This window comes from Chelonoidis abingdonii, chromosome 23 (genome assembly GCF_003597395.2).
Source record: "Chelonoidis abingdonii isolate Lonesome George chromosome 23, CheloAbing_2.0, whole genome shotgun sequence".
NCBI lineage: Eukaryota > Metazoa > Chordata > Testudines > Testudinidae > Chelonoidis > Chelonoidis abingdonii.
This window is the reverse complement of record NC_133791.1, coordinates 16,001,986-16,016,870: the sequence shown is the minus strand read 5'-3', so window position 1 is coordinate 16,016,870 and position 14,885 is coordinate 16,001,986. Positions and strand designations below refer to the sequence as shown.

General features: G+C 51.8%; 1 protein-coding gene across 1 annotated transcript in view; it reads left to right on the top strand.

Moving 5' to 3' along the window:
* Positions 1-14,885, top strand: part of IGSF21 (immunoglobin superfamily member 21) — a 258,560-nt gene that overhangs the window by 239,112 nt on the left and 4,563 nt on the right. Inside the window, exon 7 of the mRNA XM_032787562.1 lies at positions 12,817-12,902. Within this exon, the coding sequence (XP_032643453.1) occupies positions 12,817-12,902 (86 nt within the window). The remainder of the gene's footprint in view (positions 1-12,816; positions 12,903-14,885) is intronic.

Genomic DNA, 14,885 nt, shown 5'->3' with positions numbered 1-14,885 from the left:
GAAAGATAAGAGCTAGCTAAGAGCTACTTACGATGATGATGAACTGCACCTCGAGCTGTGATTCTGTTCGCTCTCAGGAGCTGAGCCAAGTTGGGCCTAGTCAGCTCTTGGAAGGGTGACCCCCAAGGCACACACCTGGGGTGCATGGAGCAGTAATGCCAGATATACATCAGAGGATGCTCCTCCCTCTGAGCCAGAGCTAATGGGTCAGCAGTGGGAGTGCTGGGAGAGGCTGTCGTGCTAGAGGGACTGTGTCCTGCATGAGACGTAAAATCAAGCTTCTGACCATTTGCAATCATGAAAGATGCTCTGGTGCTTTTTGCCGCAGCGGGCATCACTCTGGCTGTGCTGCCCACGTTCCTCGTTTCTCCCACAGCATTGTGTGGTGTAGCTGCACTGTCACGCTCCCCAGAGGGGGTTGCATTTAACCATGGCTGCGTGATGAGTGGATACATGCCTGTGTGGGCTGCTCCAGGAGTCAGTCTCTCTTATGCCCCTTTCTTCTGGCTGCCTGTTTGCTCTGAGCACCCGCTTCATTTAGCCCCTTGGTCAACCCTCTGCTAAGCCAAGGAAACGTTTGAGACCTGAAATCACTCAGTTCCCCTCCTGCCCTGCGCCTCATTCACATCTCTCTCTCAGTGCCTTGGCCACACACCAGTTCCAAGGAGATTGTTCTGCTACGCCTGTGGGGCGCTCTCCCGCACTGGGGAGAGGGGCCAAGGCGGGGCCCTTTGAACTCCTCTTACCTGGCTTTCTGCACTGGGGGGGAATTTCAGCCATCTCCCCCGGCGACGCAGCCGTGGTGCAGAACGGCGCTGGCTCCTGGGCCCAGCAATGGGGCAACCACCATATCTGCAAGGGCTGACTTTGCCTCAGTGGCCTCCATTGTCATCACTGCATCTGGAGTTGGCATCAGGTCCGGCTTTAGGCCGATTCGCCCGATTCTCAGGAATCGGGCCCCGCGCCTTAGGCGCCTTTTAAATTTTTTTTTACTTACCCGGGCAGCGGTCAGCTCCGCCGGGGTCTTCCGTGGCCCCGCTCCCCTGACCAAAGTGCCGGCGGGAGCACGGCTGCCCCACGGCCCTGCTCTTCCAGCTGGAGCTCTGGCCAGAGCGCAGCAAGCACTACCCTGCAGCCCCGCTCTCTCAGCTGGAGCTCCTGGCCCTTTAAATAGCTCCCAGAGCCCTGGGGTAGTGGGGGGCTTGGGGGCTATTTAAAGGGCCAGGGCTCCAGCTGCCTCTGCCACCCTAGTACTTTAAATAGCTGCCGGAGCCCTGCCACCCCCATGCATTCCCCAGGACTCCCGCGGCTATTTAAAAGGTCTGGGGCAGGGTAGAAGCAGTAGAGCCCCAGGCCCTTTAAATAGCCTCCAGATCCCTGGGGTAGCAAGGGGCTTGGGGGCTATTTAAAGGGCTGGGGCTCCAGCTGCCTCTGCTTCACCCCCTACCCTGCCCACACAGCCCCGGCCCCCCGCCTGCAGCCAACTCTGCACCCCATTGGCACAGCCAGCCACTCTGCCCTGTCTCCCCAGCCAACCCCTGCTTGCACCCCCCTGCAGCCCTGGACCCAAAGCCAGCAGCCAGCCCACACAGACATTCCCCTGACCTCCAGCCCCATCCCCCTGCCCTGTCTCCAGGCACAATCCTGCTGCACCCTCTTGCCTAAAGCCAGCCAGTCCCCATCTCCCTGTCTCAGCCCTGCCAACCACTGCGCAACCCCCCTGCGGCCCTGCCCGAAAGCCAGCCCACCCCACACCCCCCTGTCTCCAGCCAACCCCACACCCCTTGCCCTGCCTCCAGCCAGACCCTACCTCCAGTCAGCCCCTGCCCTGCCTCCAGCCAGCCCCATGTCCACTGCTGCCCTGCAGTTCCCAGGGCAGTAACCCTACACACCTGCTTCAATGAGGGGGCAGGGAGCAGCTGGAACCCACACATGTGCACACCCCCAGGGAGTGGCGGGGACCCACACATGTGACACGGCGGTCATTAATAATCAATCAACCGCATATATGATGCAATGTACATAATATATAATTTTATTATTTATATAGTTATGGAAAGTAAATAATACATGGAAGAAATGAAAGGCTTATTTTTTACACTTTTTTTTTTTAGTCATCCCTGCCGGGGCCCCGCCGAAAATGTTTCAATTGGGCCCCACATTTCCTAAAGCCGGCCCTGGCCGGCATCTTTCCATGTCCTTATTGACCTACAGGTCTGAGTGTCTCCCCCAGAGGAGGAGGAGGGTTGGCACTGCCCCGACCGCCTTTCGCTGTGGCACGCAGTCGGAGGGAGCACAGCTCACTGTTACACCCACAGCCCCGAACCGCCACGCTGGCTCCTTTAGACAAAAAAAAGGGGGGGCTGGGGCACCCATTCCTTGTCCCCAGAGAAATGCTGCCCAGCTGAGCAAAGAGTGGAGGAAGGGCAACACTTTGTGGTCAGAGGCAAGGCTTAATCGGCGGCTGGCTCTGCCCTGCTGGAGCTCCTCAGTCTGGGCCCACAGCACCACCTGCTCTTCCAAAGCTTACAGTGTCTTTGTGGGGTGGCCCTGGGAGGTTTCAACTTTCCTCTGCCTTGCTCCTCCTGTTCTATCCCCACCACAGAGGCCCACTGAGCTGGCCATGCCCAGATCTTGGCATCTGTGGGCCAAGCACCTCATGGCAAGGGATCCTCCCATCTAGATCTGCTCTTGCTATGATGGATGCAGCGGCGGCTCCAGGCACCAGCGCACCAAGCGCATGCCTGGGGCAGGAAGCTGCGGGAGGCGCCCTGCTGGTCCCTGCGAGGGAAGCAGTCAGGCAGCCTTCGGCAGCGTGCCTGCAGATTCAGCGTCGGGTACACTGGAGCCGCAGGACTGGCGGACCTCCCACAGGCAAGCTGCTGAATCTGCGCCACTGAGGGCAGCCTGCCTGCCGTACTTGGGGCGGCAAAAAAGCTAGAGCCACCCCTGGACGGAGGGAGCCAGTTGCTGACCTGTTTCCCAGAGCACCTCTGTCTGGGAGCGGTTCAAGGCTCTTTCCTTCATGGGCAAGAATCCATTGACCTTTTAAATGATGCTGAGCCCATTAGTTGTTTGTTTCAGTTCGTGGACACTGCTCTGCCCTGGGTACCAAAACAGCCCTTATCCAATAGGAGCCAAAGCAAATCCTCCCCTCGCGCCCAGCTGCACTCCAGGGTTAGGAAGCCTTGGGAGGCTGGGAAGGGATCCTGGCCGTGCATGCAAAGGAAGAGGGGGATTGGTACTGAGAATGCTGCCCAGACTCATCAGTGTAGCCACATCCTCCAGCCTCTCCACTCAAGGCATCCTCTCTGGCATGAGCTTCATCCTTCTGCATGGTGGCTGTGTCAGCCCTGGAGTCCCCCTCGGTCCCTAGAGTGGGCATAGCATGGCCAGCAACAATCCCCCTCTGTGCTAACACCACAAATGCACCCCAACTTGGGGCAGAAGGCCGTCCTGAGTCCATAACTGCTGAGGAAACCAACGGGCAGATCCATTCCTCCCAGCCAGCTAGAGAGGAATGTTTGGCTTTTTGTGATGTGGCCTTCTACCAATCAGGAACCAGAAAGAGAGCCCCTCTCCCCTCCCCCCGAAACTCATTGGACCCATCACAACCATCAGAGGGTAACAATGTTTCTTCAGCACTATCTGGGCTGGATTCAAATCAGCCGCTGCAGAATCAAATGGCTTTCTAGCGCACGACCAATCAGCTGAGCCATCCATTCCCTCGTGCCCACCCCCGGCTGACTGTACCCCTCATCCCTGACAGTTATCATCACACACTCCTATCTCCATTGCAGGAAACTCAGTATAGCAAGGAAATTATGGGAGGGAGGCGGGGAATCTTCTGCTCTCAGTCGTTTTTAGCAACTAATGCTGGAGCTAACGAAGCTTGATGGGCTCCAAATCGTGCTGACTATAGGAAGGTGGCTCCTTGCCCCACCCTCTGCTTGTAAAGCAACTCGCTCTTCAATGAGAGCCCCTTCAAAACAACCCCATAAGATGGGAGACTCCCTAATGAGACTCCCAAATCCACGGCAGACCCCGGATCTGTAGCAGAAGTAGATATCCCTGGTGCTGAGGACGAGGCTTGACTGGATCAGTTCATCCAGGAGAGCTGCGTGTGTAATAATTCTGGGAGATAACCAGCCATGTGGTTTGCAGGCCAGAGCAGAACCCATGTTCAGGTGACTCGGGTGCCGAGAGAAGCAGATTGTTCATCTGAGCTTTCAGTGCTGAGCTTTTTCCAGTTGGGAGTTCGAGTTATGGTGAGAATTAGTCTCAGCAGAACTGGCCAAAAAAGGTGAACTGTTTTTCCTGGGAATGTTTGCGGCATTTTATCCTGAACATTTTCAGATTTTTTTCAACAGAAAAACGAACCAATGAACAACAACAACACCACCACAGCTGGTTTTTGAAAACTTGAAAACCAAACATTTTCGGTAAAAATATTTCGCTTTTGGTTAATGATGCTCCGTTTTAGAAAATCAAAAACGTTTACCCCCCAAAAAAGTTTGGATTTTGATTTTTTTTGTGGAAAAAATCAGATATTTTTCCGATGACTGAGATGACAGCCATTCCATAACGCCCCGGACTGTTTGCAGGCCTCGCAAAGCAAATGTTGCCAAACAGATGAAAAAGAGGAAGTGGGACTGCCAGCTGGAGCTCTCTTCACTTCAATAAACGTAACGTCAGAGGTGCTAAATGCTGGCTCATTGGATCTCTGCCAGTTCTGCGGGACGGGCAATACTACCCAACACCCCATAAGAATGTCCACCAGGCACGGCACGCTGCTCCGTCAAAAGCAGGGAAAGCTCAAGCCGACACCTGCCTGGCTGACTTTCCAACATGTTCTGTCAGCCCAGGGTGCCAAGAACCAGAGATGGACAAGGAGAGGCTTTCATAGTTCCCCTGAATAATGAACAAGGGAGTGAATAATTAACAGAGGAGATGCTCCCCAGGGTAGCTCTGATTGGTGGCAATATGTGCAACCTCTGCCTAACTGGAGGTGTATGGGGTAAGACTGTATTTATAATGGTGTCATGTAAAGGAGAGTCCTGATCTGAAGTCCTAATTTCTTCCCCTCTAACTGTTGGAGGGAGTGAATTTCCGTGATGCTCTCAAAAGCAAACAGCTGTGGTTGAATGGGCAAACTTCCTCTATGCTGCTTTGCCAGTGCACCTTTCTCCTGTTCTTCAGCACTTACCATGCATGTTCATTAGCCCCAGTAATGTTGGTGCTGGGGTGAAATTCTTAAACTGGGATTGTTGACGAGCAGAATCTGTGGGTTCCCTAAGCACTGAACAGAGGGCACCAAACTCATTGCTCATAGATCATCATTGAGTTATCATATGGTAACAGCTTTCTGTCCCTGTGAAATCCTGGATTAGATTCAAACTAGTGAGTGGCCCTGGAGGGATCCCAAACTCCCTGAAGTCAGTGCTTTCCGTTAACTTCAGTGGACTTTGGATCAGGCACTTCCCAACTCTGGATCTCCCCAAACCTTGGGCCTCTAACTCATCACTAGTTCCCTGAGAAGTACTGTGTGTCTGCCTTTCTCCTCCAAGATTTGTTCTGCTCTGAGTACCTAGGTCTTGTAGGTGCCTCTTCTCCCCTACATATACCTAAAGGCATTTCCCCTCAGCCCAAGGGCAAGGGTAACATGATCAGATTTGCATTGCAACAGGTTGGTAAAGTCAGCATGAGTTAATGCAGAGCAAGATTAGAAGCAGCAGGAAAGAGAGAGGACTTGTTGAAGGTACCCCTTTTCCACCACTCTGCTGGGACACAAGTGTAGGGACCTATCCCAATGAAATATTAACAAAGGGAGAGACAGGTATAGCAACTGGAATCCATGTAGGATGGACTGACCCAAATCTGGTCCCAGACACCAAAGCTTTAGAGTTCCTCACCAGCCTTAAATCCAGATCTTGTGTCAGGAAGTTCCTGTAGAGCCAGGTTCCGTTGCTCTTCTCCTCCCAACCTCTGTGGCCGATTGTCACCAAAGGGCCAGGAGTCCATGTAGTGGAAGGAAACGATGGAGCTCTCCTTCTATCTGAAACCATGCAGCTAGCAGCTTGAAGAGGTCTGGCAGAGGAGCATCGCCCTCAGACAGCAAGTGGAGCCAATGGGCTTGATTATCCTGTTGACAGCGGCTGCCTTCAGATCAGGAAGTGACATCGTGATGAGCGAGAGAGACAGGCAGACAGCTGCTGCTGACAAGGTTGTTTGCATCTGTGGAGAATGAATCGCAGCAAAATGAAAGCTTGGAAGCAGATCCCATCCCATGCCTAGCCCACCACCCAGCTGGTCAGTGCACGTGGGATTTGTTAGGGCAGCTGCGCTGCGCTCCTGCTACAGATCCAGACCCTGCCAAGGGGGAGCTGTGTTCTTGAGTGTGAGCTTGGAACGTGTAAAAACATCTGCTGGTGCTCTCTGCTCCTCCCATCCCATCCTTCCACTCACAGAGATCCCAGCCCTGTTGCTGTCAACTGGTCTCCAGTAGTGAGCCCAGTGCTCCCCAAAGGAGTCAGGCCTGCAGCTAAACTAGAACCAGAACCTCCAATCTCTGAACATCAGGGACGCTTGGCTCCAGATCTGAGTTTTGCAGCTCAGACCCATCTTTGGGTAGGGCACCCATAAACCATCCAGCAACACGTACAGCTGCCCACAGTACGGGGATCAGGGTCTTGGCCCCTGGCCACCTATGAGCCAAAAGGCAGGGTCTGAGAATCAAACCTAGCTGGATGGTTTGAGCATTGGCCTGCTAAACCCAGGATTGTGAATTCAATCCTAGAGGGGGCCATTTGGGGATTTAGTTGGTCCTGCTTTGAGCAAGGGGTTGGACTAGATGACCTCCTATGGTCCCTTCCAACCCTGATAATCTTTTAATTTAATTATGGAGATACAGCTATCTCCTAGAACTGGAAGGGACCCTGAAGGGTCATTAAGTCCAGCCCCCTGCCTTCACTAGCAGGACCATGTACTGATTTTGCCCAGATCCCTAAGTGGCCCCCTCAAGGACTGGACTCACAACCCTGGGTTTACCAGGCCAGTGCTCAAACCACTGAGCTATCCCTCCCCCCTACACCTGCAAATGGTAGCATTTGGGCATCTTGGCTAATCTGCTGGTGCAAATGACAAACCTGTGCTCTGCCTTGTGTCTGTCCCCTTCCTATAAACAGCCCACAGGAGAAAGGCAGCCTATGATGATGGCTCTTCTAGTGCTGTTGCCTACAGCATTATAACAACACTGGGGCTAAGCTCATATACATCAGCTAAGCACCTGGTCTGCTCTATGGAAGTTGTGTCTTTCTCTGCAGGGTCAGAGTGGAGAGCAGGGGGTGAGCGCATTGGATTGGCTGTGGCTGGGGCCTGTGTCGGGACTGGCACTATCTGACCTTGTGCTGGCAACAGATCAAAGATCCAGCTTGATTTCACAGCTGTCTGCTCCAGAGCAACTAGCCGAACGGTGCAGTAGCAACTAGCCGAACAGAGCTTGGTAGCTGCTGTCCGTGTGGCCACCCTGTGCTGGTAGATCATGCGGAGACATTGAAGGATAGATTTTTCCCACACTGTTGCATCTTGCAGGTGACCAACATCTCCACACATGAAGGCAGCAGTTGGCTATTTCCCCTCACCAGGTGTTTCCTGGACAATCCACGTGCTGGAAATCCCAGTAGACTCCATTAGACTCCTCCAGTTGCAGTTCCCATCGCCCCAGTAGCTCCATTGCTCGCTTCCTAATTCAAACTGCCAGTTGGAACCGATGTGAGAACTTCCATCTGGAAATTCCCCTGGAGTCCTTTCCCAGGCATACAGCGTGTGCCTTCACCATGCAAGGCCAGCCTTGATCCTCAGGTAGACAGGCTTTGCCCTGGGAGCTGACATTGGTCCTTCGTAGCCGGATTGCTGGTGGCATCCTGTCTTTGAACTGCTGGCAGGTCTCCCAGCTAGGCAACCTCCTCTCTTCGGCAGGGGTAGGAGCACTTAGCAGCCCCCCCTTCCTGAGCACAGCTGGGCCAACAATGGAGTTTTTAGTTTGCTGATAATGCCGAAAAATCTGAAAAAACAAAATCCATTTGGGTGGAACTGAAAAAAAGATTATTTTTTTAAAACATTTTTAGAATATGGAAAAGAAAAAAATATTTTTGTTCCAATGTTGAGTGGTTTTCAATGCTTTTCTTTAAACCATTAATTAAAATTGAAAGATACTTCAAAACAAAGCATTATTTCGAACCCCAAAAAATCACAACCATTTGAGGGTGGTTTTTCCAGTACGAGCAATTTGTCGAAACCAACCCAAATTCGAGAACCAGTTTGGTGTCGCCGATTCTTCATTTTACCCCGAAAAACATTTCAGCAGACAAATTTTGCCTCGCTCCAGGCTTAAGCGCTTTCCCAGCTCCGGGAGGAGCCCAGAACCCAAATGTCAGGAGCCTGTGCTGAGCCAAGCAAGCTCAGGAGACGGGCGGTGAGCTAAAGCGATGAGACAGCTGTGCCAAGCACTGGGGTGGCTGCGGCACAGAGCATGCCAGGGCCCTCACCTGGGGAGCGTGGCCAGATGGCTGCCATGTGTTCTTTCCTGCCACTGCACGTGTACCTGGCAGGGAGCCCTCCTGCTGCTGGGCCTTAAGGAACCCTGGCTCACATCACAGCCCTGGGGGCGGGTGTGGAGGTTGGAGCCAGAGAGGTGTTTCTAAGCAGTAGGGAATCAAGAGACACAGGTGGATTCTGGGAAGATGGATGAGGAAGCAAATATCCCACCGCCATCTTTCCCTGTTACTGGAGGATATCATGTCAGGCCGTCACAGGCGATTAACCACCCGTCAGGCTGTGGCCAGTGTGGGAGTCTCTGCCTCATTAGCTGGCCAACGCCTGCTGTCTCTGAAGGCCAGAGCTGGCAAATGAGTGACTTGCTGTCATGCTTATTAATAGGGGAGCAGGTTTCCAGAAGCATTGATGGTATCTCAGTGATTCATGGTTTCTGGCTCTCGTGTCCCTGCTGATCTCTGCCCAGGCCCAGCAGCTGCTCCTGGCACCCCGGAGAAACAAACATGCAGCCCAGTGGTTGTGCCACTGAGGCTAAGAGCTTACTATTAGTGCTTGATAGGGATACTGAGGACATCCAAAATCATGGTAGATGGGGTAAAACAATGGGATAAAATCCACATGCTTCGGGGCATCACCCAGCTCTAAGTGACGGGGTCAGAAAGAAACTTCCCCTATGGGGCAGGTCACTGTGTGTCCCCCACCATCATTCTCGCACCATCCTCAGACACACTTGGCATTGGCTGCCATCAGAGATCACTGGTCTGATCCCCAATGTGGTGATTACGATGTTCCTAGGTGTGGCATGCTGGCAACTCAGCTAGCAATGGTGAACAATATATAGTCCCGTGCGCACTTGGGCACTCCACTGTCGCACTCCTCGCAAACCCCGTGCAGTCAGGGGGTTGCATAGGGTATACATTGGGGCAGAATATGCCCCCATTGTAGTTCCTTCCCTGCCCCCCATTCGAGCGCCTGCTCCCTTCCACCCCCTACCATGTTCTCCAGCCTGCAGTCCCCATTCCCCAGGTCCCTCCACCTCTCCACATCTTGTATCTCTCTGCAGCACCTCCATACATACATCCTGTATTTCCAGCAAGGAGGGACGGGAAGGTCTCACCAGAGGCCCTGCAGAGAGGCAGGGTTCACTGGTCGCTAGGGTTAGTTCGTCCCACAGGTTCAGGATGTTATGCCCGAAGCGCTTGTGATTCTCCAGCTGCGGAGCCAGGGGGGCACAATGAGCCAATTCATATACCTGGCATATATGTCTATGCAACAGCTGAAGGGCCCACTACATTACCCGGGTTCCATATGCAGCGTCAGAGAGACGAGGTTCCACCGTCCTGGTGAACTGCCTGTGGATACGCACCACGTCCCCTTCAGCAGAGCCTGCTGCCAGCCCTCTCCACCTTGCCCGCTGACGAAGCCCTGCTGTCCCCAGGCAGCCCCCTCGTGGTGCCATTCATATTTAAAGGCCGCGTTTAAAATAAATTTGCTGCCAGAAGCGATCAGAGGGAACAGGCCAGGCAGGGCGCGCGCCACTCCCCAGCTCTGATTTATTCAGAGCGATGCCTTTTAGAGTGCTACCCTGTTGTGTCCTGGAAGGGATTTGATTTGGGCTCTGCAGACATGGGGATGCAGGGGACACGGTGCCGGAAATCCCAGCCCTGCTAGCGACAAGGACAGAAAAGTTACTTCATGAAGCTGGCAAACCTGTGGCTTCGAGAAAACAAGGAGAACTGGCTCAGAGCTCTGTGCAAATCCAACTGCCAAATGCCACCGGAATCTGGAATTGGGGGGACCTGTACTGGAGAGGAGGTCCGAGAAGAGGTGGCTGGAGGGTGGAGAACACCTTCCTTGGGCAAGAGAGGTATTTGCACTGGGGAAGGGGCATGGTCATCATCACCTGGGCTTGTGGCTTAGTGCTGTGACTTGGCCAGCCCTGTTTGGGTGGATGGTCAGCTTGAGAAATGCAACACAGTTGGCCACTATGGGCCCTGGCACCTACTTCCCAAGGCAAATGGAGACGTCAGGGCAAGCGCTTCCGTTGGCCTCACTCTCCCTCAGCACTGTGTGCATTGTCATTGGCTGACTGGCCGCTGAGTTGTCTCTCCTATGGATTCAGTTGGACGTGCCCAACAGGCGCAGCCGTCCTAGCTGTTGCTATGTGTTATTTTTCTTGATGCACATACAGACACGCAGATGTTTTCCCATCATTTCTCAGGAGCGACTCTGATGCACCCAGGGATGACGTCCTTGCTCCAGAGTGTCTCAGAGGCCACGTGGGACCCTGCCAGTGAAAGATCAGAGCAATGGCTAGTTTGAGGTGCTGCATGTCAAATGCCATTCTGGAGTTCCGGCCGGGTGGGTGTATCATGTCCCGCAAGTGGGAGAGCCTTGTTCAAATCCCAGCCTCAAGCCCTAGCTGAAGAGTGTCCCACTCCCACTCTCCAGGGCCCACATATTGCCCCTGTCCTTCTGAAGCAAGAGGCAGGAATGTTCCTCACTGGGGGAAGGGAGCTATCGATGTTGGAACAAGCTAGCCCCCTCTTCTACAGATGGTCGTGTGTATTTCCCACCCCCACCCAGGAAGCAAGAGGCCAGAAGACGTGGCCACTTCTCCAAGCATCTCTCACGCTCACCCCATCCTCCTGAGTGTGGCACTTACAAGGCGAGCTGGTGGAGTGAGCGAACGGGCCGAGCTGGCGGGCAACAGGAGGCGAAGGTAGAACAAAGCACTAGTGTCATCTGCTCACTCCATCAGTCAGTTCCCCAGCTAAGTGGTAGCACAGCACAACTGAGGCCGCTGCTCAGCTGCTTCATCTTGACCCAAAAACTAGCCGGTATGATCCGGGAGGAGGAGGCGAAGTTGTCATGGTGTTGCCATGGCAATGGCACAGGCAACCTTTCCAGCTGAACCTCTGGCTTCATCCCTTCTCTTTTCCGGCACATCGCCTCATGTCATGCACCGGGTGCCGTCCACCGTACGGCACTAACAAGCAAGCAAAGCCCATTACCTCCGCCGAGCGACAGTTCCCGTGTGCACGGGGTCACGGCTTCCCTTCAGTGGCCAGCTACCTGGAACTTGGTTATTTTAATAACTAACCAGCATTTTAGAGCCGCTACAAATGAAAAGCAGACAACTTTGGAAGGAGGGGTGCTCATCGGGCTGACCCATGGGAGCGGGCACTGTGCCAATTTTCTGCAGAGCCTCCTGCAGCAGAGTCTGACACCTACGCAAACAAAGGGCTCCAGAAGGAGGAATTAAACATGGGCAGAGCTGCTGGCAGCATTCTCAGAGGCGGCATGGGGGGGTCGGGTGGCATGGGGCAGCTTGCAGAGATCCTCCTGTCTAAAACGATGCTTTCTGCCTGGCCTCACTCTGAACAGAGCAGCGTGAGAGCGATTGTATGGGGGATTCGTGGGATGCCACGCCAATAGGAAAACGGTGGTGGAGGAAGGAAAAGTCAGACGAGAGAAGAGAAGGAAAAGGCGCCAGAGAAAAGAACAATAAACAGTGGGGCTAGAAAGCGATTGGGATTGTTTATCTGTGGAATTGTTTAAGGGCCCAATCCTCCCCCTGTTGCAATCAGTGGGAGTTTTTCCATTGATTTCAATGGGAACCCTGCAAAGCCATTCTTAACAAGTCTCTTTTCTATCTTAAATGCCTCATGGACTTGACTGTAGGAGCTAACGGGTGACTCCTTCTATGTTGAGAATTAGTATCAAAATATGGAGGTTTTCCTTTTAAAAAACAAAAATTAAAAGTTTTTTGGTATTGACCTCTAATACTGTAGGAAACATTTGATTTGCTTTAGTAAGAATCTAATTTAAATAAATACATTATTTAAAAAAATCATTGCTCACCAAGCGGTCCTGAGCGGGAAGCTGAGCCTTTGAGTACCTGTCTATCTATATATCACTCATGCAGGCATCTGTCTGTCTAGCAGTCTTGAAGGCATCTATCTGTTCATCTATCATTCATGAAGCTATCTGTCTATCCGTCATCTTGACAACTGTCTATCCATCTATCAATCATGTAGACAGCTGTCTATCCTTCTATCACTCATGTAGACATTTTTTATAGCTACTATATCATCTGGGCATTGATCCCACACTTTTCTTTGTGGTACTGCACCACCTAAACGACTATTCAAGGTATGACTATTAACTGATATGGGCTACTCACTATGGCAGTGTTTGTCTAAGTTGGTGATTCAATGCTGTGCTGACATCCATTCTTTTTCCCCTCTTGTTTCTCTGCAGTTGCTCCCAAGGGCCCCAAAATCATGATGACTCCAATGAGAGCCCGCGTTGGAGACACAGTTCGGATCTTGGTGCACGGCTTTCAGGTCTGCAGGTTTTTTATCCTCATAGCACAACAGGGCCTGGTTTCGGTTGCACTGACAGATGGTAATACGTCTTCCTATGCAGCAGATTTACGAAGACTGGCAAAGGAGCAGATTGGGGGTGGGGTTTAGTTTAGTTTGACTTTCGGATTTGATTTTTTCTTTTCCCCCAGCAGTCAGGCCCTCAACTGAGCTGCTCATTTTGTTTGCAGGTTCTGCGATTGCACACACAAAGCAGGGAATTGTGCATACAGATGGATAACAATGATAGTTGGCTTGCAGCATTCCCTGAGTTGCATGTCCACTCATACTAACTACAGACATAAATAAGGCGTGCAATTCCTCATGGATTTTGCATGCTCAATTACACCCTCAACTCTTGAAAATTGGCTCTTTTGTCTCCCAGTTCGAAATTGATTTGTTGTCACTTGGAGTTTTCTCTAATAGAAATCACCACACTAAACAAAGGCGCACGCTTCTCTATACCTTTGGCCTGGCGTATTTATTCTGTAAATGAATAATGCAGTATTTATGAACCTAGCTTGCGACTTAATGGGACAGAGGGGGTGCTCTCCATATAGACTAAATATGTGGCTTTTACATCTATGGCATATCTTAAATAGGAAACAAGTTGTCTTCTTAACTCCTTTTGGCTAACACAAGGGAAAGTCCTAGTGAAGAGAAGGCAGTTTGTAGTTTTAACACAGGGATAGGCAAGCTATGGCACGCGTGCCGAAGGCGGCATGCGAGCTGATTTTCAGTGGCACTTACACTACCCGGGTCCTGACCACCAGTCCAGGGGCTCTGCATTTTAATTTAATTTTAAATGAAGCTTCTTAAATATTTTTAAATCTTTACATACAACAATAGTTTAGTTATATATTATAGACTTCTAGAAAGAGACCTTCTAAAAATGTTAAAATCTATTACCGGCACATAAAACCTTAAATTAGAGTGAATAGATGAAGACTCGGCACAGCACTTCTGAAAAGTTGCTGACCCCTGTTTTAACACATGTTGGCAGGTCGGGGCAATGCATTGACCTGCTAACGCCTATAATAATTACCATCTGCCTTGTCTTCGCTAGGATTTTAGCTTGTTAGTTACCACTTTAGATGATCCGAGTTAAGAACACAGCTTTTTTTTCCTGGCGCAGACAGGCGTTATGCTCTAGTATTTTGTTATTATGGGACAGATTCTCTATGGCCTGACACCTGGTGCAGCCCTTCTCATTTGTTCAAGGGAGTTGTGAAGCACCCCCCCACCCCCAAATCTTCCTCTCGTAGGTGGTAGCATTTCATACCCACATGTCACGTGTTCTGCACAAACTCAAGATGCAAAGCACTGTAGAACCAGCCGCTGTCTGTGCATCCAGCCTGCTGCTGGTTGAGTTTTTAATCTCATGCCTTTGACTTGTGGAGGATTTGAGATCTGCTTCATGCCTTTGTATCTGCGCCTGCCTGTGTTGTTCTTACAAGGCTAACCCAGTTAAGCAAGCTAAAATATAACTGTGCCAATTAATGTATTCGTGCCACAGAGCCTTTAAGGGTACGTCTGCACTGCAATAAAAGACCCGTGGCACGGCCACGGCTGGCCCAGGTCAGCTGACTTTGGCTTGCAGGGCTAAAAACTGCAGTGTAGACATTTAGGCTCGGGCGTGGGCTGGAGCCCAGGCTCTGAAACCCTGTGAATGGGGTGGGTCTCCAAGCCTGGACTCCAGCCTGAGCCCAGATGTCTACACTGCATCATCCCAGCCAGAGCTTTGTCAAGCCAGGCCTTAAAAACCTCTAAGGACTGAGATTCCACCACCTCCCTAGGTAACCCATTCTGGTGCTTCATCACCCTCCTAGTGAAAAAGTTTTTCCTAATATCCAACCTAAACCTCCCCCACTGCAACTTGAGACCATTGCTCCTTGTTCTGTCATGTGTTACCACTGAGAACAGTCTAGATCCATCCTCTTTGGAACCCCCTTTCACGTATTTGAA